This window comes from Corythoichthys intestinalis, chromosome 14 (genome assembly GCF_030265065.1).
Source record: "Corythoichthys intestinalis isolate RoL2023-P3 chromosome 14, ASM3026506v1, whole genome shotgun sequence".
Lineage (NCBI taxonomy): Eukaryota > Metazoa > Chordata > Actinopteri > Syngnathiformes > Syngnathidae > Corythoichthys > Corythoichthys intestinalis.
Window position 1 is genome coordinate 10659978 of NC_080408.1, and position 26935 is coordinate 10686912.

Below are 26935 nucleotides of genomic sequence, written 5' to 3' on the forward strand. Positions count from 1 at the left end.
GTGGCATTATTTTTTTGCCATGTGGCAAAATGGATTTTGCCATTTGTTTTTTGCCATGTGTTTTTTTTTTTTTTTTTTTGTCATGTGGCATTGTTATTGCTATGTGGCAAAATGGATTTTGCCATTTGGCTTTTTTTTTTTTTTTTTTTTTTTGCCATGTGCCAAAATGGATTTTGCCATGTGGCATTTTTTTTTGCCATGTGCCAAAATGGATTTTGCCATGTGGCATTTTTTTTGCCATGTGGCAAAATGGATTTTGCCATGTGGCATTTTTTTGCCATGTGGCAAAATGGATTTTGCCATGTGGCAAAATGGATTTTGCCATTTGGCTTTTTTTTTTTTTTTTTTTTTTTTTTTGCCATGTGCCAAAATGGATTTTGCCATGTGGCATTTTTTTGCCATGTGGCAAAATGGATTTTGCCAAGTGGCATTTTTTCGCCATGTGGCAAAATGGATTTTGCCATGTGGCATTTTTTCCTTGCCATGTGGCAAAATGGATTTTGCCATGTGGCATTTTTTCCTTGCCATGTGGCAAAATGGATTTTGCCATTTGTTTTTTTTTTTGCTATGTGCCAAAATGGATTTTGCCATGTGGCATTTTTTTTGCCATGTGGCAAAATGGATTTTGCCTTTTTTTTTTTTTTTTTTTTTTTTTTTGCCATGTGGTACTTTTTTTTGCCATGTGGCAAAATGGATTTTGCTATGTGGCATTGTTTGTTTTTTTGGCCATGTGTCATTTTTTTTGCTATGGCAAAATGGATTTTGGTTTGTGTAATTTTTTTTCTGTATGTGGTATTTTTTGGGGGGTATATGGCAGTTTTGCAGGCCATGCAAGTCCATGCCATTGACAGCTATGCACATCCAAATTTTCCATTCATTTTAAACGGCAGAAAAAGTGTGGCTGTGATTTTTGACCATCCACTTAGCATTTCAGCGCATTGACACTCAACTGGCACCCAAGTCAGGTAATGCCATTGACGGCTATGCACGTTCAAAATTTCCATTCAAAAAAAAAAAAAAAAAAAAATGCCACATGGCAAAATCAATTTTGCCACATTGCAAAAAAAAATCCACATGGCCAATCAATTTTGACACATGGCAAAAAATAATTGGCATGGCAACAAAAATAATCAACTTCACTGACTTAATAGATCTCCGCTAACTCGGAGATTGAGTTTTATGTTTAAAAAAAAAAAAAAAAAAAAATCTGAACTTCCCCTTTAAATTCTTTTATGGGGTCAAATACATGCAATGACATTTTTTTATTTGCCGCGGGGGGCACTGCCATTGTATTTTGTATAGTATAGTATAGTATAGTATAGTATAGTATTTTGATCCTATGACGCTTGACTCAAAGTGTAAAAACTAAAGCCTTCCATCTTTGTCTCCATCTAGCGGGCAACAACAGACACAACCACACACAAAAAAATCCAGTTTCATAGTACTGTATATCCAATCATCTGCTTTTAATACAAAGTCAAGATATTATATCTACATCTATGCTCGGAAAGGAAAGAACAGGTACAGAGGTGAAGGAGGATGGCCCTCGACACATTTGATCTCATCGTTACTTCTCGTGTGTGCATCCTCAGTAGTTCTCTTGACACAACAATTGGTTAGAAAGCGAAGGAATTACATATTTCTATATATGTCACACACTGTCAAGACTTCTAGACCTCACATCGACTTCATATCGGAATAATTTTGAAAAAAATCAAGGGCGAGTAAAGTGTGCAGCTGAGCCGTCTGTCAAAAAATACACCTGCTACCGTGTGCTTTAGCAAACTACATCTGATGCCCTTTGACCTCCTCGCTATGCTTTCCTACGTTGTTGCTATGGAGGTCGAACAGGAGGGGAGAGGACATCGAAGGGTCATCACTGTAAACTCAAACTTCCATTAAAATACATTTCTAGCTAACAGTTGGACATCAGTGATTAGTATCAAAGAGAGCCCTACACAGAGGGCGTACTTTGTAACAGAGCGAGTACAAAATAAAAAGGAAGCAGAAAACACCACAAAAAACGGTTATAGTTGCTAGCTAGGTACTCCAAATCGACAACCAAAATCGAAGCGTAACAAAATAGATTCATAAATATCTTGTTTTTAAAAAAATGACATGAAATAAATATGACACGATAAGGCTTGTTTTTGCGACATTAAGAACTACATCACATCCAATCCCGCCGTTATATCTTGTGCTCGGCCGCGTTGTCGGGCCGTTATGTACAAAATCGGGCTAAATCTCATTGATTTGCTGCGCTGACATTGCTGTGCTGTTCAGTCACCGCGTGGGATCGGCTCGTGATTATCTGACAAATTAATATCAAACGCCAAGGAGAAACAACGGTCGTTTCGGGATGTTCTGTACATGGATTTTTTATAGGGAGTGGAAGGGAAAGAGTTTTAATGTTGTGGTGCCTTGAGATATGAGTTGATATCAATCTGTGACCAGGCATTTCAATGAAACGCAATTTTTTAAAATCTCGTCAACATTGTTTGACATTGAGTGTTGTTCCGTTTTAAAACATTTTGGGATGTTTTTAACAGCACAAATTATAACACCCCTTAAAAAGACCAGCAAAATCCATCAATAATGGCGCACTGCTGCCATCTGCTGGCATATGTGCAAAGTAAAAAAAAAAAAGACCATAAAAACAAGAGGAGCACTCAAAACCGAAATTCCTTTTCTAACCTATTCGACCTTCTTACTCCAAAATATAATCACCTCTTCCTTTTCATAATACAAACATATTCTGCAAGTTCAATAATAGAGTTGTCCGATAATACCGGCCTATAAAAGCATTTTAAAATATCGGATAATAATTTCTCATTATTGGTTTTGGGCCAATAGGCGTGTTGCATTCAAAGTGAATGTAAAAGTCTTCTGCCTTTGTACAAAGGCTGGTCACAGCTTAGCACAGTAGTTATGCTTATTGACCATTAGATGTCTCCAAACTAAAATGCTTGCTTCAGGATATGGCGGAATGATTTCAATTTCCCATAAAATTACTGTACATATTTCATTTGAAAAGTTCCTCATTCACTGCACTGACGCTGAGTGCCTTTGTTATTTTGAGCCAGAAGCACTGTGTGAGCCATATGTGATATGGCAGTGCCTTATTGGCACTTTCCGAAAACTGATTTTTGCACTATTTTGATTTCACCAATAAATATAGTGGTGCAAAATTGACACTTTTTTGTTGTCTTATTTTTCATTTCAGTTGTTACATTTATCATTATTAAAGCATCCCGTGGGGCATCACAATACAATTAGACATAATATGTAAAGTCCACGTTTGTATCTATCTGATTTTCGGAAACAATATGGGGTTATCGGTTAAAAGTCAATATCGGACAACTCTATTTAATAAAGATCCCTTTATACGTTCTTGAGTTATCAAGAAATTCCTTTTCAGACCCATTCGACCTCACTACTCCAAAATATAATCAATTCTTCCTTTTCATATTACAAATATATCCTGTAAATTTGATAATAATCCCTCTTTATTCGTTCTTGTGTTATACTAAACACAAAGACGTGAATACAGTGATCCCTCGTTTTTCGCGGTTTATGGGAACCATAACAAGCCACGATAAGTGAAAAACCGCAAAGTAGCTCATATAGAGATTAATATGTTTTTTTCACTTTTTTCCCCCGAAGTATAATTTCAAAATTATGTATATGGCGGAAAACACAGACAAGGCTGAAAAAGCAGTTTCTGCCCTTGCACCCCTCTCTAAAATAAACTGCTGTATTTTAAGCCAAAAGAACTCTTTTTTTGTTTGATAGAACAATATGTCTATATGCTGCCATAGCAGTTTCATGGCACATTAAGCCCACGAAATATTTTTAATTTGTCCGTTTTACCCTGGAGACCCCTGTTTACGGACACCGCGCAACCGCTTTTGTTTAAACTGAGCCATAAAAAGAAGGTAAGTAATTATTATTCGAAATGTTTATATTTAGCTTCAAATCATTTATTGATGTCTAATATTTAGTTTAAAAAACGACTTTATAAAATTAGTCACTCGCATTTTTTAAACTTTTTTAAAAAATTATATCACGATGAAGAAAATAATGTCTCTAAATAGGTCACTGATATCTACCTCATAACTATCGCTTAATTGTATTTTTTTTGTTACTGTCACATTTCCCACGATATTTTAGATGATAAATAATCGATCCGAACAAAGAAAATATTTAAAAATAAAGTTTAAAAGGGTAAATATTTGAAAATCTCGACCACAACTTGATGTCTGCGATTAATGAATCATGATGTTTGTTATATTACTGTGTTTCACCCATAAAATGCCCAAAAAGTCCAGCTGAGGCCATTCACAGCTGTGTCTTGACACTCAGTGAGAAATGCTGAGTTTTTGGATCAAAACAAGGTAAGTACGCAATAATATCTCGTTAAAATCATGGCGTCTTTAATTATGCTCTCTCTTGCTCTCACCCGGAGTTTGGGTTTAGGGGTTTACATTTTTTTTTTTTTTTAAATGCCCTCTTGTTCAAAAATTTTCTTCCCCCCCAAAATTGAGATTTTAAGCTTTCCAATGATATATCATACAAACACATAGGACAATTTTGAAATTTGGCCAAATTGGGGGTCTCAGAGCGGAACTTCAAGTCCCCCTTTTTCCGCCATATATATATTTTAATAAATGGTTTTTAAGAACGTCAAATGTAATAATTATAAGTTTTAAACATGTTACTGTCCCACCAAATTATTTTTATACAAGAATAAAGTAGAAAAATGCTTGTCATTATTAAATGCTTCATTGAGTGAGTCCACTCAAATACGCTCCAGCTGCTCACTTACACGCAATGAGTTGCCACAGCAACTGTTTAACAAGTTAAACGATGATTGACGCATGCAGCGCTTTGATGCTTCAGCTTCCGGGCATCTGTGGCAAGATCAAACATTAAACGGCTGTCAATCATCGTTAACTTTAATAAGCAACACTAGTGCACTGCTTGACCAACAAAAAGCAGAGAGAGGGAGGATGAGACTACGCGATCGGCTCGGGACAGCTCATCTGTATTTATTTTTTAATTGAAAAAAAAAATTGCGATGCACTGTGGGCGCGAAGTTTGAAGTAGCTAGGGATCACTGTACATAAGACCCCCCTTCCATGGGTTTCACCTCAAAACGTTCATGTTGGCTCACTCATATCTCAGGGCACTACTTATATGCAACCCAAAGTTTGTTGCGATTTAATCAGGTTCGCTCCAAATACTAATCCTTCTCAAAAAATTTGCATATTCTGATAAACTTCATTATTTACTGTAATGTACTGATAAACATTAGACTTTCATATATTTTAGATTCATTACACACAACTGAAGTAGTTCGTCTTTTATTGTTTTAATATTGATGATTTTGGCCAAAAAGTCAAGAAAAACAAAAAATCTAATCTTAAAAAACTTGCATATTTAATCCGACCAATACAAAAAGTGTTTTTTAATACAAAAAAAGTCAACCTTCAATGAACTATATCAGCTATGCACTCAAAACTTGGTCGGGAATCCTTTTGCAGAAATGACTGCTTCCATGGAGGCAATCAGCCTGTGGCACTGCTGAGGTGTTATGGAGGCCCAGGATGCTTCGATAGCGGCCTGAAACTCATCCACAGTGTTGGGCCTGGTGTCTCTCAGCTTCTTCTCCACAATATCCCACAAATTCTCTATGGGGTTCAGGTCGAGAGTTGTCAGGCCAATTGAGCTCAGTAATGCCATGGTCAGTAAACCATTTACCAGTGGTTTTGGCACTGTGAGCAGGTGGCAGGTTGTGCTGAAAAATGAAATCATCTCCATAAAGATTTTTAGCAGATGGAAGCATGAAGTGCTCCAAAATCTCCTGATCGCTAGCTGCATTGACCCTGCCCTTGATAAAACACAGTAGACCAGGGGTGTCCAAACTTTTTGCAAAGGGGGCCAGATTTGGTGTGGTAAAAATGTCGGGGGCCGACCTTGGCTGACGCCGTTTACGTAGAATATATTTAAGCAAATTTTAGCAATCCATTCTGTGTGTCACATTTATTATTTTTTCACATTTATTGTTTTTTTATTAATAATTTCAACAATCTCGCAACTAGCCTTTGTGGTGTTCATTCGACTCTCGGGCTCCTGCAAAATAGTGCTGCTGTGAAATTGAACAAGCTTCAAGTTGCTTCAATTTCTCGCTGCGTATCTTCCCTGTAATCTGGTCGTATATGTCAGCATGTCTCGTTTGTAATATCGCCTCACATTTTGAACTCTTTAAAAATAGCGACTGTCTCTTTGCAAATGAGACGGACACAGTTGCTGCGTATTTTAGTGAAGAAATAGTTGGCCGTCGCAGTCTTTTTTTGTTGATTGTCGCTATTTTAGGAAATTGGAAGGGTCACGCGGGTTAATGTTGCTTAGAGTGCTGCTGCCTTTTAGTGGGTAAATGAGGAGCAGCATTTAGTGTGTAAGCTACTTCATACATATGCTGGTAGCTGTATTGCTGACCAATTTATTAAGTGTGTGCGGGCCAGATGTTATTGATTTTATGACCGAGGCTTGGGGCCGGAAGAAATTTGACCACAGGCCACATTTGGCCCCCGGGCCGGACTTTGGACATGCTGCATTAGACCAACACCAGCAGCCGACATGGCTCCCCAGACCATCACTGACTGTGGGTACTTGACATTGGACTTCAGGCATTTTGGCATATCCTTCTCCCCAGTCTTCTTCCAAACTCTGGCACCTTGATTTCCGAATGACATGCAAAATTCATCTGAAAAAGTACTTTGGACCACTGAGCAACAGTCTAGTGCTGCTTCTTGGTAGCCCAGGTCAGGCGCTACTGCCGCTGTTTCAGGTTCAAAAGTGGCTTGACCTGGGGAATGCGGCACTTGTAGCCCATTTCCAGCACACGCCTGTGCACGGTTGCTCTGGATGTTTCTACTCCAGACTCAGTCCAGAGTTTCTGCCTTCCCACTGAAGTGCCTTGATACAGCACTCTGGGAACAGCCTATTCGCTCAGAAATTTCTTTCTGTGTCTTAGCCTCTTGCTTGAGGGTGTCAAAGATGGCTTTCTGGACAACAGTCAGGTCGGCAGTCTTGCCCATGATTGCGGTTTTGAGTAATGAACCAGGCTGGGAGTTTTTAAAAGCCTCAGGAATCTTTTGCAGGGGTTTAGAGTTAATTCGTTGATTCAGATGATTAGGTTAGTAGCTTCTTTAGAGTACCTTTTTATGATATGCTAATTTTTTGAGATAGGGCTTTTTGGTTTTTCTGGACTTTTTTGCCAAAATCATCAATATTAAAACAAGAAAAGGCTTGAACTACTTCAGTTGTGTGTAATGAATCTAAAATATATGAAAGTCTAATGTTTATCAGTACATTACAGAAAAAATGAACTTTATCACAATATGCTAATTTTTGGAGATGGACTAGTAGACTCATTTCAGAGGGGCTTTCATCCTCACTTTAAGATGGTGTACGACAATAGAACTGTAGCGTGTGAGCGAAGCAGCATGTTAAAACCACAAAAAAAGCATAAGGCAATGATGATAATTCAAAAGTAAACACACACACGTACGAAACGTGAAACAAAATAGGTCAAGTCTTTTCAACAGCATCTCCGTCAACAAGCCACCGTTGGAGCTGATGAGTTGAACATGGCGTGAAGAATAGGAGGAATATGACGGACCACTACAAGCGAACGGCAAGCAAGCTTTGTCAAAGGCGCTGGATAATGGCGGCCAGCCCTGTCCGGAATATTCAGAGTCTCCCAATTCCTGGGCCACGGTTGCTTGGCTCGCGTTGGCACTGTGCGTCGGGTATTCGTAACGTCCGCTCCGTCGAAGCCTGTCTTCTGCTGTCATTACGATCCAGTAGACGCCTTAGAAAGAAACTCACGTATACATAGAAACGTCGACCTTTGCACTCTTGTTACCCATGAGTACACCAAACCGATAGATACAAAGTTGAGGATAAAAAGCCCATTAAGGGTGCAGCAAATATCCAGGCTCTTTGTGTGTGTTTCTTTTAGCATTTATACACAGAGAGACTCATAAATTCCTGTTCCTGTATTTCACTGGTATTGGAGATAGCTGACCACGACACATATGTATTATACGTCCTTCACACTTGGAACACTGAGGTAAGTATATGGATTACACATGGAGAGTCTGGCGCAGCTCTCGGGCAGAAAAGAGCGCGGTTGTTGTTAGACAGATTTGTTGGGGGGGAATTTTGTCCTTGTTGGTGCAGATTTTTCCTCTTTGTCTTTCGCTCCTCCTTTCAGCTTGTGTCTTCGCTTATGTTGCATAGTGGTCGAAGCTACCCAAGTACTCCAGAGCGGCCTGGTAGCAGAACTGGTATTCATCCTGTGCAAAAACAATTATTATTATTATTATTTAGGGGTGTCAAACGATTAAAATTTTTAATCGAGTTAATTGCAGCTCAAAAATTAATTAATCGCAATTAATCGCAATTCAAACCATCTATAATATATGCCATATTTTTCTGTAAATTATTGTTGGAATGGAAAGATAAGACCGAGATGGATACAGTGCCTTGCAAAAGTATTCGGCCCCCTTGAATCTTGCAACCTTTCGCCACATTTCAGGCTTCAAACATAAAGATATGAAATTTAATTTTTTTGTCAAGAATCAACAACAAGTGGGACACAATCGTGAAGTGGAACAACATTTATTGGATAATTTAAACTTTTTAACAAATAAAAAACTGAAAAGAAGGGCGTGCAATATTATTCGGCCCCTTTACTTTCAGTGCAGCAAACTCACTCCAGAAGTTCAGTGAGGATCTCTGAATGATCCAGTGTTGTCCTAAATGACCGATGATGATAAATAGAATCCACCTGTGTGTAATCAAGTCTCCGTATAAATGCACCTGCTCTGTGATAGTCTCAGGGTTCTGTTTAAAGTGCAGAGAGCATTATGAAAACCAAGGAACACACCAGGCAGGTCCGAGATACTGTTGTGGAGAAGTTTAAAGCCGGATTTGGATACAAAAAGATTTCCCAAGCTTTAAACATCTCAAGGAGCACTGTGCAAGCCATCATATTGAAATGGAAGGAGCATCAGACCACTGCAAATCTACCAAGACCCGGCCGTCCTTCCAAACTTTCTTCTCAAACAAGGAGAAAACTGATCAGAGATGCAGCCAAGAGGCCCATGATCACTCTGGATGAACTGCAGAGATCTACAGCTGAGGTGGGAGAGTCTGTCCATAGGACAACAATCAGTCGTACACTGCACAAATCTGGCCTTTATGGAAGAGTGGCAAGAAGAAAGCCATTTCTCAAAGATATCCATAAAAAGTCTCGTTTAAAGTTTGCCACAAGCCACCTGGGAGACACACCAAACATGTGGAAGAAGGTGCTCTGGTCAGATGAAACCAAAATTGAACTTTTGGCCACAATGCAAAACGATATGTTTGGCATAAAAGCAACACAGCTCATCACCCTGAACACACCATCCCCATTGTCAAACATGGTGGTGGCAGCATCATGGTTTGGGCCTGCTTTTCTTCAGCAGGGACAGGGAAGATGGTTAAAATTGACGGGAAGATGGATGCAGCCAAATACAGGAACATTCTGGAAGAAAATCTGTTGGTATCTGCACAAGACCTGAGACTGGGACAGAGATTTATCTTCCAACAGGACAACGATCCAAAACATAAAGCCAAATCTACAATGGAATGGTTCAAAAATAAACGTATCCAGGTGTTAGAATGGCCAAGTCAAAGTCCAGACCTGAATCCAATCGAGAATCTGTGGAAAGAGCTGAAGACTGCTGTTCACAAACACTCTCCATCCAACCTCACTGAGCTCGAGCTGTTTTGCAAGGAAGAATGGGCAAGAATGTCAGTCTCTCGATGTGCAAAACTGATAGAAACATACCCCAAGCGACTTGCAGCTGTAATTGGAGCAAAAGGTGGCGCTACAAAGTATTAATGCAAGGGGGCCGAATAATATTGCACGCCCCACTTTTCAGTTTTTTATTTGTTAAAAAAGTTTAAATTATCCAATAAATGTTGTTCCACTTCACGATTGTGTCCCACTTGTTGTTGATTCTTGACAAAAAATTAAAATTTTATATCTTTATGTTTGAAGCCTGAAATGTGGCGAAAGGTTGCAAGGTTCAAGGGGGCCGAATACTTTTGCAAGGCACTGTATATACATTCAACATACGGTACATAAGTACTGTATTTCTTTATTATAACAATAAATCAACAAGATGGCATTACCATTAGTAACATTCTGTTAAAGCGATCCATGGATAGAAAGACTTGTAGTTCTTAAAAGATATATAAAAATAATAAATAAAATATATAAATATTTATAAAAATTTATAGAAAATAAAAGATAATAACTAGTACAAGTTATAGAAATTTTATAGTAAAACCCCTCTTCATGTTTTCGTTTGAATAAAATTTGTAAAATTTTCAATCAAAAAATAAACTAGTAACCCGCCATTGTTGATGTCAATCATTACTTACACAATGCTCATTGGGTGCTGACGCCTATAAAATCAGTCGCACACAAGCGCCAGCAGAGGGCGGCAAAATTCCGAAAAACACAACAAGTACACCTTTCACTTTGCAGTCCTTTTTGCTGTCCTTTCTGTTTGAGCGGGGCATTTGTGCGATTATTGCGTCAAATATTTTAACGTGATTAATTTAAAAAATGAATTAACGCCCGTTAACGCGATAATTTCGACAGCCCTATTATTATTATTTTATCTTATTCGATGACCGCCATTTTAAGAAAAGATTACCGTAATTTTCGGACTATAAGCCGCTACTTTTTTCCTTCATTTTGAATCCTGCGGCTTATAGTCTAGTGCGGCTTATTTGTTGATTTATTTGAGTTATGAGGTAACACTTTATTTGAGAACGGCTTCATAAGACCGTCATAATTATGACATGACACTGATACTGAATGCTTAGGTCAGGGGTGTCCAAACTTTTTGCAAAGGGGGCCAGATTTGGTGTGGTAAACATATGGGGGGGCCGACCTTGGCTGACGTCCTTTATTTTGAACAATATTCATTCATTCATTCATTTTCCATGCCGCTTATTCCTCACGAGGGTCGCGGAGGTGCTGGTATATTTAAGCAAATTTTAGCGAGCCATTATGTGTGTCACATTTGCTTTATTATTTTTTTTTAATGAATAATTTCAACAATCTCGCAACGAGCCTTTGTGGCTAAGCTTTCGACTCTCGGGCTCTTGCGAAACACTGCCGCTGTAACATAAAACTAGCTTCAAGTTGCTTCAATTTCTCGCTACGTATCTTCCCTGTAATCTTGTCGTACATGTCAGCTTGTCTTGTTTGGTAAAATCGCCATACATTGAACTCTTTAAAAACAGCGACTGTCTCTTTACAAATGAGGCAGACACGGTTGTTGCGTATTTTAGTGAAGAAATAGTCCAATTTCCACCTATCCTTGAAGCGTCGGCCGTCACAGTCAACTTTTTTTTTTGTTGATTGTCGCCATTTTAGAAAATTGGGAGTAAAAGGTCACACGGGGTAATGTTGCTTAGAGTAATGTTGCTTTTAAGTGGGTAAATGAGGAGCAGCATTTAGTGTGTAAGCTACCTCATATGCTGGTAGCAGTACTGCTGACCAATTTAATTAGTCTGTGTGCGGGCCAGACGTTATTGATTTTATGACAGAGGCTGGGGGCCGGATGAAATTTGACCACGGGCCGCATTTGGCCCCCGGGCCGGACTTTGGACATGTCTGGCTTAGGTCATTAAGTGTCATCCGTCAAACTTTGTAACTAACTCCATTTATGTCCAGTTTGGATCTTTTACTTCCATTCAAAAGTGAGATCATTTGCCAGATAACACTAAATGATATCTGTCATAAGCATTCATTAATGCTCAGGACAGTGTCATGTCATAATAATGATTGTCTAATGACAGTCTTATGGCGCCACTGTCATATAAAGTGTTACCAAATACCATAACTTGCAATCAATGAAACAACTGGAACAGTAACTGAAGAAATAATTAGAACAGAACATGAATTTTGATTGTTATTTACTAGGGCTGTCAAACGATTCAAACTTTTAATCGAGTTAATTACAGCTTAAAAATTAATTAATCGTAATTAATCACAATTAATCGCGATTCAAACCATCTATAAAATATGCCATATTTTTCTGTAAATTATTGTTGGAATGGAAAGATAAGACACAAGATGGATATATACATTCAACATACGGTACATAAGGACTGTATTTGTTTATTATAACAATAAATCAACAAGATGGCATTAACATTATTAACATTCTGTTAAAGCGATCCATGGATAGAAAAACTTGTAGTTCTTAAAAGAAAAAAATTAGTACAATTTATAGAAATTTAATATTAAAACCCCTCTTAATGTTTTCGTTTTAATGAAATTTGTACAATTTTCAATCAAAAAAATAAACTAGTAGCCCGCCATTGTTGATGTCAATAATTACTTACACAACACTAATGGGTGGCTGAAGCCTATAAAATCAGTCGCACCCAAGCGCCAGCAGAGGGCGGCAAAACTCCATAAAACACAATTAACAAATGGTGTTTCACTGTACCATCATTTAAATCTGTCTGAGCAAGTAATCTGCGTTAATTGCGTCGAATATTTTAACGTGATTAATTAAAAAAATTAATTAACGCCTGCTAACGCGATAATTTTGATTATTTACATCTGTAGTGCTGCAATGCATGCTCGGAGGCATGCTAGACAACTACATTGTTGACCGCAGGTGGCAGCTGATGTTGACTGTCTCCCCCAAGGGAGCAGTAATGGCCAAATGAAGCTTCTTGAAGCCGTGAAGCGTTTCATGGTGGTTCATTTGGCTTTATGACAGTTGTATGATACCACCGTCAAATAAAGTGTTACCTGTTAATATCTTTTGGTGTAAATATCCTATAATACAGTGAGGACAGCTGCGGCTTATAGTCCAGTGCGGCTTATCTATGGACAAATACCGTTTCCGTGTTAAATTTGGTGGGTGGCGGCTTATAGTCAGGTGGGCCTTATAGTGCGAAAATTACTGTAGTTCAGAGGTGGGTAGAGTCAGTTGCGGACTTGGCAATTTTGGGGCCTAAGGCGAACACATCCAGGGGCCCTCTTCATTGGTCAGGGGTTAAAAGGTGAGAAGGGTGTGGAGGAAATATGTTCCGGTACACTCGGGCTGTCCTAAACGACACATTTTCTCCTGAACTAGTTTTACGATTTGTCGACTTATCTAATTTTCTTTTTTTTTTTTTTACTAATTTAGCAATGAAATTTTTGTTGACGCGTATTCATTCACAAAACCATTTTGGAACACTTAAATTCTTTATTAAAGTACAAACAATCATGTCAATAACAATAATTAATCACAAATAAACAATGAGGTTAAATGCTGATAGCATTTACTAGTGCAAAAGAATGGAAAGTAAACAGATTCAGAACACTGACTTTGCCTTTCCAACATTATTCAAAACCATTCTTAAAAAAATGCATTATTATAGTATACTACTATATATAATAGTAGTATAATAATTATAATTATTCATTGCCAATCATACTTGTCATAAAGAGTCATTTGAAAGCTATTCTTAGTGTAGAATCTGTATTCTGTAGTATTTACTCTACATATTATAATATTAATTCTGAAGTATGTGGGATTAACTCCAGAAATCGTTATTTATATGATGAACATGACGTGCTTTTATTTTGAAATGTACGCCAGAGGTACGTTCACTAAACTGCTAACTAAAAGCTTTACACTCCGGAAAAAAACATTCTTCGTCATTGCTTGTGGTGTCACTAATAGATTTAATTTTTTTTCGTTAGCAAATGCTGTTAACCAGCTGTTGAGTGTTATTGTATGACTGATTGGAACTGTACTGCATTGTTTCGCCACAGGGTGCGCTGTCGTGTATTTTATGTTGGGTGTGAAGAAGAAGAAGAAGAGTTAAAAGAAGCATTAGCGGCCTGTTCTGAACTTCTCCCTCACTGCACTTTGGCTCTCATGGAAAGCACGTTCGCTCATGTGTTCGAAATAAACGATAGCCAACGTGCAAAGTAGCAAGTGAGCTCTAAAAATAGCGAGCTTAGTGGCGTGAAAAAACGCGGGAGAGCTAAGTGAAGCTAACGAACAGATAAGCGGAGCTAAGCAATGCTAAACGGAGCTAACCGAATCCAAACGGCGCTAAATGAAGCCAAGCGACTGATACTCAGTCCGTCGTCGTGGAACAGTCCATTGTAGTTCGTGTGTGGGGGGGAGAGATAATATAAATGCAGCATTCAAATGGCTTTTTTGTTTTGTTATTTGTTTGTTTGGTATGCTGACGTAATTATACATGACGAATAGTTGGGGATGCTGCTGGCTCCGGTGGCCCAAGCCCTTGCTCGTTGGGGCAAGGGCAGCTGGTTGGGGGGCCACCTACTGGTTGGGGGCCAAAGGCGATCGGCTACTTCGCCTGAATAGTAGATCCGCCTATGGGTACCTTGAAAAATTTTCCTTTCGCCCGTAAACGCAGATTTCTCACCGATTTTTCGGATTTTTTTTTTTTCAAAGGGTATCTAGTCCTACAATTTTTGACTAAATCACATAATTTGGACATAAAAAATTCTGGGACTGTGTGGGGCATAAAATTTGTATACAAAATTTGGAAATTTCCTCGGAAATTTGCCAAAAACTTTCCCATTCAATTTAATTGGATGCAACATTGGTTAAAATTTCCCATTCACTTCCAATGGAATTTACAGTGTATTGATGCCATTGACGGCCATGTATGTCGAATCTATTGATGCCAGTGTACTTGGACTCCATTGACGGCCATGGACGTCCAAATTTCCCCATTCGTTGCCAATGGCATTAAATTGGAGAGACAGCGAGAACCAAAAGTGGTTTTTGCCATATGGCATTTTTTTTTGCCATGTGGAAAAAATGTTTTGCCATGTGGCATTTTTTTTTGCCATGTGGCAAAATGTTTTTGCCATGTGGCAATTTTTTTTTGCCATGTGGCAATTTTTTTTGCCATGTGGCAAAATATTTTTGCCATGTGGCATTTTTTTTGCCATGTGGCATTTTTTTGCCATGTGGCTTTTTTTTTTTTTTGCCATGTGGAATTTTTTTTGTCCATGTGGCAAAACATTTTTGCCATGTGGCATTTTTTTTGCCATGTGGCATTTTATTGCCATGTGGCATTTCTTTTTGCCATGTGGCATTTTTTTTTTTTTTTTGCCATGTGGCATTTTTTTTTTTGCCATGTGGCAAAATATTTTTGCCATGTGGCAAAAACCACTTTTGGTTTTTGGCCCTGCTGTTAAATTGAGACCAATTTAGTCAGAGGTCATTGACGGCCATGGACGTCAAAATTTCACATTCATTTTCAATGGCATTTAATTTTAATTTGTGCTGTCATTTTAATCTTTTTGAGCGGGGCATGTGCGTTAAATGCGTCAAATATTTTAACGAGATTAATTTTAAAAATTAATTACCACCCGTTAACGCGATAATTTTGACAGCCCTATTTTTAAGTCATTTATTACTCATTAACGATTTTCATTTTGTATTGATAACATGTTCTCAGTCACAAATAGGGATAATCTGAAACCTGAAATAATGCAACGCTTCCATCCTATAGCAACCCTGCCTTTAAAATTAGTATTTTGATCATAAACATTTTGCCGAGACGTTTTTGTTTGTCAAGGAAAGGCAACATTTCATTGCTCCAGGATCGCTATCATTAGAGGAGGAGCTAAAGTTTGATAGTTGTTCGTGGAAAGTGACTGAAAATGTCTTGAAAATGTCAAAGTAGTACAGTTTACTTGATGTTTACTTGAGGGAAATGAAATTTTCTGCGTTGAATAGATGAAATCCGTGGCATGCCAACCATGTTTGTGGAATAATTTGTGGAATTTTTTCATGTTTTGTAAAGAGTCGACATCTGTACAGATTCATTCAATTCATGGGTTTTTGTACGATTTCCTACTCCATTGAGAAGACGTTATTTGATTTCACGAATGTTATCTTTGTGACAATGAAGCAGCTTGCTTCATTCAAAAGAAAAACGCCATCCACTGCAATCATAAATACAAATTACATATGAATAGAAGAACACGCCGTTGTACCTCAGTCTGCACCATGGCTGGTCTCTGTGTCCGCAGCATTTTGACAGTCTGGAAGATGTCCACTGCTCCTTCATAGCGCATCCTCTCTAGCACAATGCTCAGAGTGATGAAGACCCCTGTCCGACCAACGCCAGCACTACAACAACAACAAAAAAACAATTGTCTAAAGGAGACTAGCAGCCCGTGTACTGCAAAAAAGGAGGCTAGAATGTCTTCTCACCTGCAGTGAACACTGATTGGTCCATCCTGGCCAAACTGCTCTTTAGTTTTGTGAACTTGACCAATGAAATCGATGAAGCCCTCACCAGATTTGGGCACACCTTGCTCAGGCCAGTCAGTGAACTGGAACTGACGGACTGTTCGCGATTGGCCGTCCTGAATGTAGGGAAAAATGTCCATGTGATCGATGTTAAACCCTGTACAGTTATATCCTATAACATTTTTTCAAATCAACTTTAGAACTTTGGCACGTCCCCCGACCTCAAAATTATTGAGCATTTATGGTCAGTTTTAGAGACTGAATTAGAAGTTGATTTCCACCATCGTCGTCTCTAAAAGAGTTAGAGGGTATTCTAACTGAAGAATAGCTTAAAATTCCTTTGGAAACAATTCACAAGGTGTATGGATAAATACCTCTGAGAATTGAGACTGTAATTGCTGCAAAAGGCGGATCTGCACCAAAATAAAATATTTTTTGTTGATTTTTTAAAAGGTGTTTCCGTTATTTTGTCCAAGGGCGCAGGTTTGCATAGGGTTGGTAGGGACAAAACACTACTACAAAATTTTCAGGATGCTCAAATTGTCCCCACCAACTTTTAAGCAACCTTTTTTGCATTATATAATGACTTCAGTTATATACAGTGGGGCAAATAAGTATTTAGTCAACCACCAATTGTGCAAGTTCTCCTACTTGAAAAGATTAGAGAGGCCTGTAATTGTCAACATGGGTAAACCTCAACCATGAGAGACAGAATGTGGAAAAAACCCAGAAAATCACATTGTTTGATTTTTAAAGAATTTAGTTGCAAATCATGGTGGAAAATAAATATTTGGTCACCTACAAACAAGCAAGATTTCTGGCTGTCAAAGAGGTCTAACTTCTTCTAACGAGGTCTAACGAGGCTCCACTCGTTACCTGTATTAATGGCACCTGTTTTAACTCATTATTGGTATAAAAGACACCTGTCCACAAGCTCAGTCAGTCACACTCCAAACTCCACTATGGCCAAGACCAAAGAGCTGTCGAAGGACACCAGAGACAAAATTGTAGACCTGCACCAGGCTGGGAAGACTGAATCTGTAATAGGTAAAACGCTTGGTGTAAAGAAATCAACTGTGGGAGCAATTAGTAGAAAATGGAAGACATACAAGACCACTGATAAGCTCCCTCGATCTGGGGCTCCATGCAAGATCTCACCCCGTGGCGTCAAAACGATGACAAGAACGGTGAGATACAATCCCAGAACCACTCGGGGGACCTAATGAATGACCTACAGAGAGCTGGGACCACAGTAACAAAGGCTACTATCAGTAACACAATGCACCGCCAGGGACTCAAATCCTGCACTGCCAGACGTGTCCCCCTGCTGAAGCCAGTACACGTCCAGGCCCGTCTGCGGTTCGCTAGAGAGCATTTGGATGATCCAGAAGAGGACTGGGAGAATGTGTTATGGTCAGATGAAACCAAAATAGAACTTTTTGCTAGAAACACAGGTTCTCATGTTTGGAGGAGAAAGAATACTGAATTGCATCTGAAGAACACCATACCCACTGTGAAGCATGGGGGTGGAAACATCATGCTTTAGGGCTGTTTTTCTGCAAAGGGACCAGGACGACTGATCTGTGTAAAGGAAAGAATGAATGGGGCCATGTATGGAGAGATTTTGAGTAAAAATCTCCTTCCATCAGCAAGGGCATTGAAGATGAGACGTGGCTGGGTCTTTCAGCATGACAATGATCCCAAACACACAGCTAGGGCAACAAAGGAGTGGCTTCGTAAGAATCATTTTAAGGTCGTGGAGTGGCCTAGCCAGTGTCCAGATCTCAACCCCACAGAAAATCTGTGGAGGGAGTTGAAAGTCTGTGTTGCCCAACGACAGCCCCAAAACATCACTGCTCTAGAGGAGATCTGCATAGAGGAATGGGCCAAAATACCAGCAACAGTGTGTGAAAAGCTTTTGAAGAGAAAACGTTTGGCCTTCGTTATTGCCAACAAAGGGTACATAACAAAGTATTGAGATGAACATTTGGTATGGACCAAATATTTATTTTCCACCATAATTTGCAAATATATATATATTTTTTAATCAAACAATGTGATTTTGTGTTTTTTTTTTTTCCACATTCTGTCTCTCATGGTTGAGGTTTACCCATGCTGACAATTACAGGCCTCTCTAATAACAATTAGTGGTTGACTAAATACTTATTTGCCCCACTGTAGGTCATTTAGATTGTCTTCCCATATACTGTAAGGATAGAATTGACCCTACCATTATTAATGTCCCGTCCCCAGCAAAAAGTGTACAAGCAGATTATGCTGTTATATCGTCCCTACCAAAATTGAGACCAAACCTAAGCCCTTCATTTTGTCCAATCCCTGTAGATATTTCATATGTTGCCTTCATAATAAAGCTTATATCAGGCTTTTATTTTTTTTCGGCTCCAATATGGTTCTTTCCACATTTTGGTTTGCCGACCCCTGCTCTAAACCATAAAAAAAAAAAAAACAGCTCAACCACAGCACATGAATGCAAATTGCTGTTTGTCAGAACCAATCAGACCCTTTGGAGCTCAGTGTTCCCTGTTCTAGAAAAGGTCGAGCACATTCCAAAGGAGCAGAAAGACAAGCAATCCGCGATGAATGCACATCACTGAAGATGAAGTTGTAAATTGGGTGAACTCAAATTGCTTATGAGTAATGGAACAGATGTCAGCATTGTTGATAAATGTGGGCAAACACACCTGCCGGTGTTTAATATAATCAAATTATACACACAGGGGGAGTTCGAATTTTGGGGCGGGGCGGGGTGGGGGGGGCACAACATGTTGATGACCCAGAAATGCAGTGTCAGCAATAAAATTAACTTACAAGAATATTTATAATAATAAGTTGAAAATCTGCGTTTTTTGTTTCGAAACATTCTTGAGAGGAATTTTAAATCAGGCTGCTTCGGCAATACTTTTCACTAAGATTGTCATCCATTGAATATGGTACGCCCTCCGGTGTCGTGCCAATGTAGTTACCCCAGTCAAAAATTGTATCCCCTGGGCAGAGCCAAATGGAGGTACATTTGTGTCTTTATTATTCAATCAAAAAAAAATGTTGATTCAATCAAAATATATATTTTCAACCCCGAAACTCAAAAAAAAAAAAAAAAAAAATGCATGTGAAGCTATTTTTCTTTTATTTTAATTTTTTTTTTTTTTTTTTTTTTTTGTTTAATTGAAGTAATTTTGATTTGTGATTTGTGCCACATTTTGGCTAGGACATTTTTGTCTTTATTATTCAATCAAAAAATTAGTTGCTTCAAAAAAAGATATTTTCAAAAAGCAATTCAATCAAAAAAAAAAAAAAAAAGAAAAATTGCATTCATAAAAAAGTTTTTGAATGCGAAAAAATATTTGAGATTGAAAAATTTGCATTTGAACACTTAATTTTTCATTGAAAAAGTTGCCTTTTGATTGAAGAAATCCTTTTTGTGTTTGGGCCATATTATGGGTAGGACATTTGTGTCTAAATCATTCAATCTCCAAAAAAAGTTGCTTCAATCAAAGAAAAAAATCATTTGAAAAATAAAATTGCCCTCCCCTAATTTTTTGGGGGGAAATTATATGCAAAGCAAATGGACCGTCTAAGTTGCTAGTCACATAATCTTTTCGAAAAATAATTTTGACCCATCATAAATTTTTTTTTGTTCATTTCATTCATTTTTGTTGTAGTTTTATTGCTTTACAACTTTCATATATATAGGAAAGGCAATTACATGCAATGACACTTTTAAGCCACCGGGGGGGGGGGGGGCTGGCCCCTCTGCCCCCCCCCCCCCTAAAATCAGCTTATGATTATACTAGGGCTGTCAAATGATTAAAATTTTTAATCGAGTTAATTACAGCTTAAAAATTAATTAATCGTAATTAATCTTAATTAATCGCAATTCAAACCATCTCTAAAATATGCCATATTTTTCTGTAAATTATTGTTGGAATGGAAAGATAAGACACAAGATAGATATATACATTCAACATACGGTACATAAGTACTGTATTTGTTTATTATAACAATAAATCAACAAATGGCATTAACATTATCAACATTCGGTTAAAGCGATCCATGGATAGAAAGACTTGTAGTTCTTAAAATATAATTGTTTATACAAGTTATAGAAATTTTATATTAAAACCTCTCTTAATGTTTTCGTTTTAATCAAATTTGTAAAATTTTCAATCGAAAAATAAACTAGTAGGTCGCCATTGTTGATGTCAATAATTACACAATTCTCATGGTCATAAAATGAGTCGCACCCAAGCGCCAGCAGAGGGCGACAAAACACAAGTAACAAGTGCACATGACCCTGTTTTGTCATTTTAATCTGTTTGAGCGGGGCATGTGCGTTAATTGCGTCAAATATTTGAACGTGATTAATTAAAAAAATTAATTACCGCCCGTTAACGCGCTAATTTTGACAGCCCTAGATTATACGTAATCATAAAAGCATAAGTGTGACAACAATGAATGTCAGTTTGAAGAGATTTATCGGAGCTGCAGAAACAGAATCGCTGCCTATCATGAGTAAAAACGGTATTTTCACCAAGCAATTGGTTAGTGAGACAGCGGGTGGCAATTTCCTTTCTCGCTTCTAATGATTACAGCTATCTGACCCCGGATCAGTGGCTGTAGTGAACTTTCGGCTGAAACGTCTGCTATTGTCAGCCACACTGAACATCTTCTCCCCGACGCTCAGCCTTTCTGACTCCTCTTTAATGGAGATCAATAGAGCATCTGTCCAAGTGGCGTCTGGGCAGGACCGTCTTAACCGGATTTATCAATGACTGGCACTCGTGCGCACACATGAACGTGCGGCGACAAACACACGAGCTGTCAACTATCGTTGGATGCCTCAATGAGTAATCTCAGGTGGCTTGTTGTGATACGCGCATTTACATACAAATGAGTTAACAGGGGTCGATAGGACACCGTTGATAGGGTGCGAACACAGAATAGCCAACATGCACAGAAGAATTGAAACAAGCAGAACATGCACCCACCCTGGCGTCTGTTACTTTGAATTCCCGAAGGATGTACTGGGGCATGTTGTACTCGGCCATGGGGTCCACCACAAAGTACTGGTACCTGGCGGAGCGCTCAGCGGGCCAGTACTGGTGACACTTCTCCTGAAATGTAACACAAGCACAAGCATTAATGTTAGTACTTGGGATGCATTTGTGGGATTGTGTGTATACTGTGGAGCTAATATTTAGATAACTTGTCACCCGCTAATTCCTCTAAATGTGATGTATCACAGAGATGAGCGTTGATAATAACCCCGCCAAAATGAAATGATTAATAAAATCGTCAAGCACATAAAACGAAGCATCAAAATTTTGTAAGCGTGTCCACTGAATGCAACCACACCTCGGTCATCTGTGAACTTCTTAAAAAAAAAACTTTGACTTGGAAAAATTCATGCTATTTTGTCTAGCATATTTATCTAGCCTTTGCATACTGTGCAATGATATTTACAAAAGTACATATATATACAGTATATATATATTAGCGGTGCAACGGTTTGCGGGTCAAAGCCGAACCGTTCGGTTCGCCCTGCACGGTTCAATACGCCTTTATGAACCGCGCCTTTTCGGTTTTGCAATTTATGTATTCCGAACGCTTATGGAATGAATTGATCGAGCTCTGTGTGCCTGTGTGTGACATGAAGCACCAGTGTGGAGAAATTCCCGCCCCGCAAGTAAATGTCGGATCGCTGTCAAGCACCTGTGTAATAGAAGCCGAGTAACGCCCTCTCTCGCTTACGAGCGAAGTGAAAGTGAAACAAGAATTAAAACAAATAACTATGGCGAGCGGAGGAGTGGAGAGACCGAGGAGGAAGCACCGGCTTCTTTCAAATCTGCGGTGTGGCAACATTTTGGTTTCCCGGTGGATTACAATGCGGAGGGAGAGAAAATATTGAAGAAGAAAAAATTGCAAGCATTGCTGAGCGCTTGTTCCCCATGCTAATGGCAACACTTTTATAACATGACTCCGGCACCTCAGCCGGCATCACCCACAGGTATCACTTTCTCAGGGTAGGACAACCCTGAAGATGACACCAGTGAAAACACACGGCGGGCTTCGTTAATGTATTTGCAACGCTTGACCCGCGTTACATTGTTCCCTCGCGGACATATTTCTCCAACAACGTAATCCCCGACATTTATGAAATGGCACGCAAAGCCATCGAAGATGATTTCGCTAAAGCACATAGTTTCGCCCTGACCACTGATAGTTGGAAGTTGGACGTCCCGTGCTACAGAGTGCTACTACCTAACTGTGACGGTCCACTATAATTCATACCTTTCAAGTTGTACGGTCTCGTCGTAATTTGTACAAGTGAGCACTCGTTTTTGAATGTGTACGACGTAGATTACGTTCAAAATCTGCACGTTTTTCGTGCATTACGTTTTTTTTTTTCATCCGTTCGGATCTGGTCACCGTTTCTGCAACGAGACAATGCGTTGCTTGAATGACGCGAGAAAAGTCAGAGACTCGGAGAGGAAAGAGTTTGTTGAGACGCTGTAGCAAACGCGATGCTAGGCTAGGTGGCGCCAATATTACCTGACTTAGCCGACAACATACAATCTACGCCTAGATGTCTCATGCATATAGAACTACATGCGAAATGACAGACTCGGTAGCGTTAGTAAACAGTCGCCATTTTAGAGCAGTAAACTTCTCAGAAAGGCTCTGTTGTAGTCAACCTTACGAGCGAACCTAAGCAACTTTTTATCTAAAATACTCCTAAATCGGCAAAATCTTGACTTGAGTCTATCTTTAAAGGATGAAACAGTTTTAAAATTTTCACATGTCGAAAGTAGACAGAAGGGAACTAATGCACAAACGGGAACAATTTTATCAACTTTAACGGGTGATTCACAACATTAAATGACCTCCAAACATAGCAAAGGTTACTATGTTTTTTTTTTTGTTTTGTCTTTTTTTAATGGAAAAAAAAAACATGAAAGCAATCACCAGTTACTTTGCCAAGTAACTTTTTTACTACTGAGTGTGTATTTCAGTAGTCAATCACTACACTAGCCAAAGAGCTAAGAGGCATTTCAACAGTCGAAAATGTTTACATTTTAAGTGTTTATTTCATTTTTTAAAAAGCAAAATAAAGGCAGTTAAAAAAAAAAAAAAAAAAAAAAAAAAAAGCAAAACGCAAACCGAAACCGAACCGAAACCCCAAAACCGGGGTTCAAACCGAACCGTGGGCTAACTGAACCGTTGCACCCCTAATATATATATATATATATATATATATATATATATATATATATATATATATATATATATATTAGGGCTGTCAAAATTATCACGTTAACAGGCGGTAATAAATTTTTTAAATTAATCACGTTAAAATATTTGACGCAATTAACGCACATGTCCCGTTCAGACAGTATTCTGCCTTTTGGTAAGTTTTACAGCAAGGCTTTTTGTGCTGTCTAACAGCGAACTCTTGTGGTCGCTTTGCGACATGGTTTATTGTTTTCTTGCCAGTTCAATATGGCTGCACGACGTCTCGGGCTGACGCGTACGTTGTAATGTTGTGCTTATATGATCCTTGGACAAGATTTGTCCGTAAGTATGGTTGTTGTAAAGAATGTACATACAGTATTATGTTAGTAAGCGAAATGTTATATACTTTTTGTATGAGACGCTTTTTGTTTATGTTTAGTGAACCTGTATAGCGTGCTAAGCTAACGTTGCTGCTAATGCAATGCTTGTGTACTTTTTTTTTTGTAGTCTAAAGAGGACAATGTTTTGAGGCCATTTTATTAATAAATCAGATGAAAAAGGAAGAAGTCTGATTATTAAGGCGTCGTTCACTAGCTGTCTAGCTTTGGAAAAAGTAGACGCTTCGGAGTGAGGACAGCATAGACAGATTTAAATGACAGTAGAGTGAAATGCCCACTACAGTCCTTATGTACCGTATGTTGAATGTATATATCCATCTTGTGTCTTATCTTTCCATTCCAACAATTTATTTTACAGAATATATATATAATTTACAGAAAAATATGGCATATTTTATAGATGGTTTGAATTGCGATTAATTGCGATTAATTACGATTAATTAATTTTTAAGCTGTAATTAACTCGATTAAATATTTTAATCGTTTGACAGCCCTAATATGTATATATTTTTCCCAAGTGGGAGTTTCCATGATCCCAATAAATTTAATAATAATTTTTAAATATATATAATATAATTATATTATTTATTTTATTAAATAAAAATGCACGTTGATACGACGCACATAAAGGCAACTTCCATTAAAAAAAATCGTTAGAAAGCTTACAATCCGCTAGCTTGTTGTTTCTTGTTGTCTTCGAAAATTACACTTGGGTGACGGCGCTTCAAGTGTTTGTTCATAGCCGATGTGTTACCGTGGTATGCGAGCTCAGCTTAGCAAAGAGTATACAAAGTGGCACCCTCCATATTTGTCAACAGTTTGTTAAGCATTTACAGGCTGTTCTTAACCTGAAACACAGTTTGTGTCGAAACGTTTCAAATTTTTGTGTGTAACGTTTGGCATTTCTATCTTTTCAGGTTAAGAAATGCCGTTCACTTCAAAAGAAGAGGCATTTTGATAAGGCATTTTGCAGGCAGCGCTCATGTTGCACATTTATGAAAATCTGCCATGGAACCAACAAATATTTGTACTTTTCTTTGTATATTTAACCGATAAAACGTATGACCTTCAACATAAAGTGTATACAGTTTTATTAAGATCCATCAACTAGCATGGGCATTTAGAATGGGGTCAACCATATTGGAACACCCTGTAAATGCTTAACAAACTGTTAACAAATACTTCACAAATCAACAATAAATCATTTATCAACAGTTTACTAATGATCTATTAACTAGTAAAACGGATAGTTGTTATAAAGTGTTACCAATTTTTTTTTTTTTTTAAATGCCCTCCTGTTCAAAAATTTTCTTCCCCCAGAAAATTGAGATTTTAAGCTTCCCAAAGATGTATCACACATGCATATCGGACAATTTTGAAAGTTGGCTAAATTGGGGGTCTCAGAGCGGAACTTCAAGTCACCTGAGTGTTTTCCGCCATATACATATATGTGAAAGGAACTTCATATTTGAATGTGGCTAAAGTAAAAATGTTAACACTACACCACTTAAAAATAATAATAATTAAAAAAAAAAAAAAAAAAAAAACCAGACCAGCATTTAAAATTTGACCTTTCTGAATGTGTCAATCAAAACAATAATGCTTGGTTATGTTTTAAAAGGTGAAATTGCTGACAAGGCTTTTGTATTGGATCCCATTAGATTGTGCAGGTGTACTAGTAGCTAATGTATGTGTAAACACTAATGAGCTCCCATTAGTGCTTGATGTTTTTTCTGTTGTTATAATGTTCCTGGAGCCTAGAAACTCACTGAATCAGCGTTCGGGGTTGCACAACTGGATTTACAGTAGTCGTGGACGTTATATCCTTACCCTGCCCATCTCTCTCAGTTTAGTGAGCATGACCACAATAGTTGAATTGTGCTCCCACAGCATCCGCCAAAAGTCCTCTGTGGTCTCTGCCAGCGGACCCTGGGTGGCGATGTAGCCTTTCTGTTGCCTAAAAAAACAACAAGCAAAATTTACAACATTCTAAAACACTCCTCGTCAAACCATTGAGACAAAGTACCGCCTGAAAAAGTAATTGGCTTTTCAAGTACCACCTTAATGACCAACATTAAAATACAGACGTTGTAAAAATGTTTTAATGTTCAATAAAAAAAAAAAAAAAAAAAAAAAAAAGATGAGCTCATACTGTAAAATGTAATATTACAAGGAAGACGCCCTTTTTTTTTTTTTTTTTTTTTAAACGCACACATTTTGCCAAAGGGAAAAAAAAAACAATAAATAAATAATAAGGTATATAAAAAGTGATTAAATTAATAATTAATATTAAAACATCCTAATCAAAGCAGCACTACACAAGGCTAAATTTGGAATAAAAAACTTGACTTAAACACAAATAAATGTAATAATTTACAAGAAAAACAATTGAAATATATGAAAATACAGGTAGTCCCCGGGTTACGACGTACTGGACTTTTCACGATTTCGACTTTACAGCGCCGGAGTCTCGTCTGCCATTTTTTCTCCAGTTTTTTTTTTTTTCTAAGTTGCATAAACAGTACCTTATTGTCCTTCACAGTATCTTATTTCTTACTTTACTTTATTAATACGACGTGTTCTGTCCTCACTAAACGTGAAGTCGTTTATCTTGACAGACATCAAACAATTGTGCTTTTTGAAGCTTTTTACTTCCTTCACTTTTGACAATTTGTAAAGCTGTAACACGCATACGTACACTTATGTTCAAAACGACACGATTTTTAAAAATAAAACACTTGACACAAAACAACTGGTGTTCAAACGTCTATATAGTGTGATCAATATGTAAATTCAGTAGATTAAATTAGCCTTGTCGCGTTCAATCTATTAAGACGCCGTTTTACCAATAGATACCGTTAAAAGGCAGCGTATAATGAGTAGAGAGAATTTTGACAGCTT

General features: G+C 38.0%; 1 protein-coding gene across 10 annotated transcripts in view; it reads right to left on the bottom strand.

Annotated features, from left to right (window-relative positions):
• Positions 1-6059: 6059 nt before the first annotated feature.
• The window catches only part of LOC130929666 (receptor-type tyrosine-protein phosphatase S-like), a 311121-nt gene continuing 290245 nt past the window's right edge, over positions 6060-26935 (bottom strand). For all 10 annotated transcript variants that reach the window (XM_057857028.1, XM_057857025.1, XM_057857027.1 and 7 more), the window contains 5 exons: positions 25865-25991; positions 21392-21517; positions 16347-16501; positions 16127-16262; positions 6060-8363 (listed from right to left, as the gene is read on the bottom strand). In XM_057857028.1, coding sequence (XP_057713011.1) covers positions 8295-8363; positions 16127-16262; positions 16347-16501; positions 21392-21517; positions 25865-25991 — 613 coding nt within the window. In that variant the 3' untranslated portion in view covers positions 6060-8294. The remainder of the gene's footprint in view (positions 8364-16126; positions 16263-16346; positions 16502-21391; positions 21518-25864; positions 25992-26935) is intronic.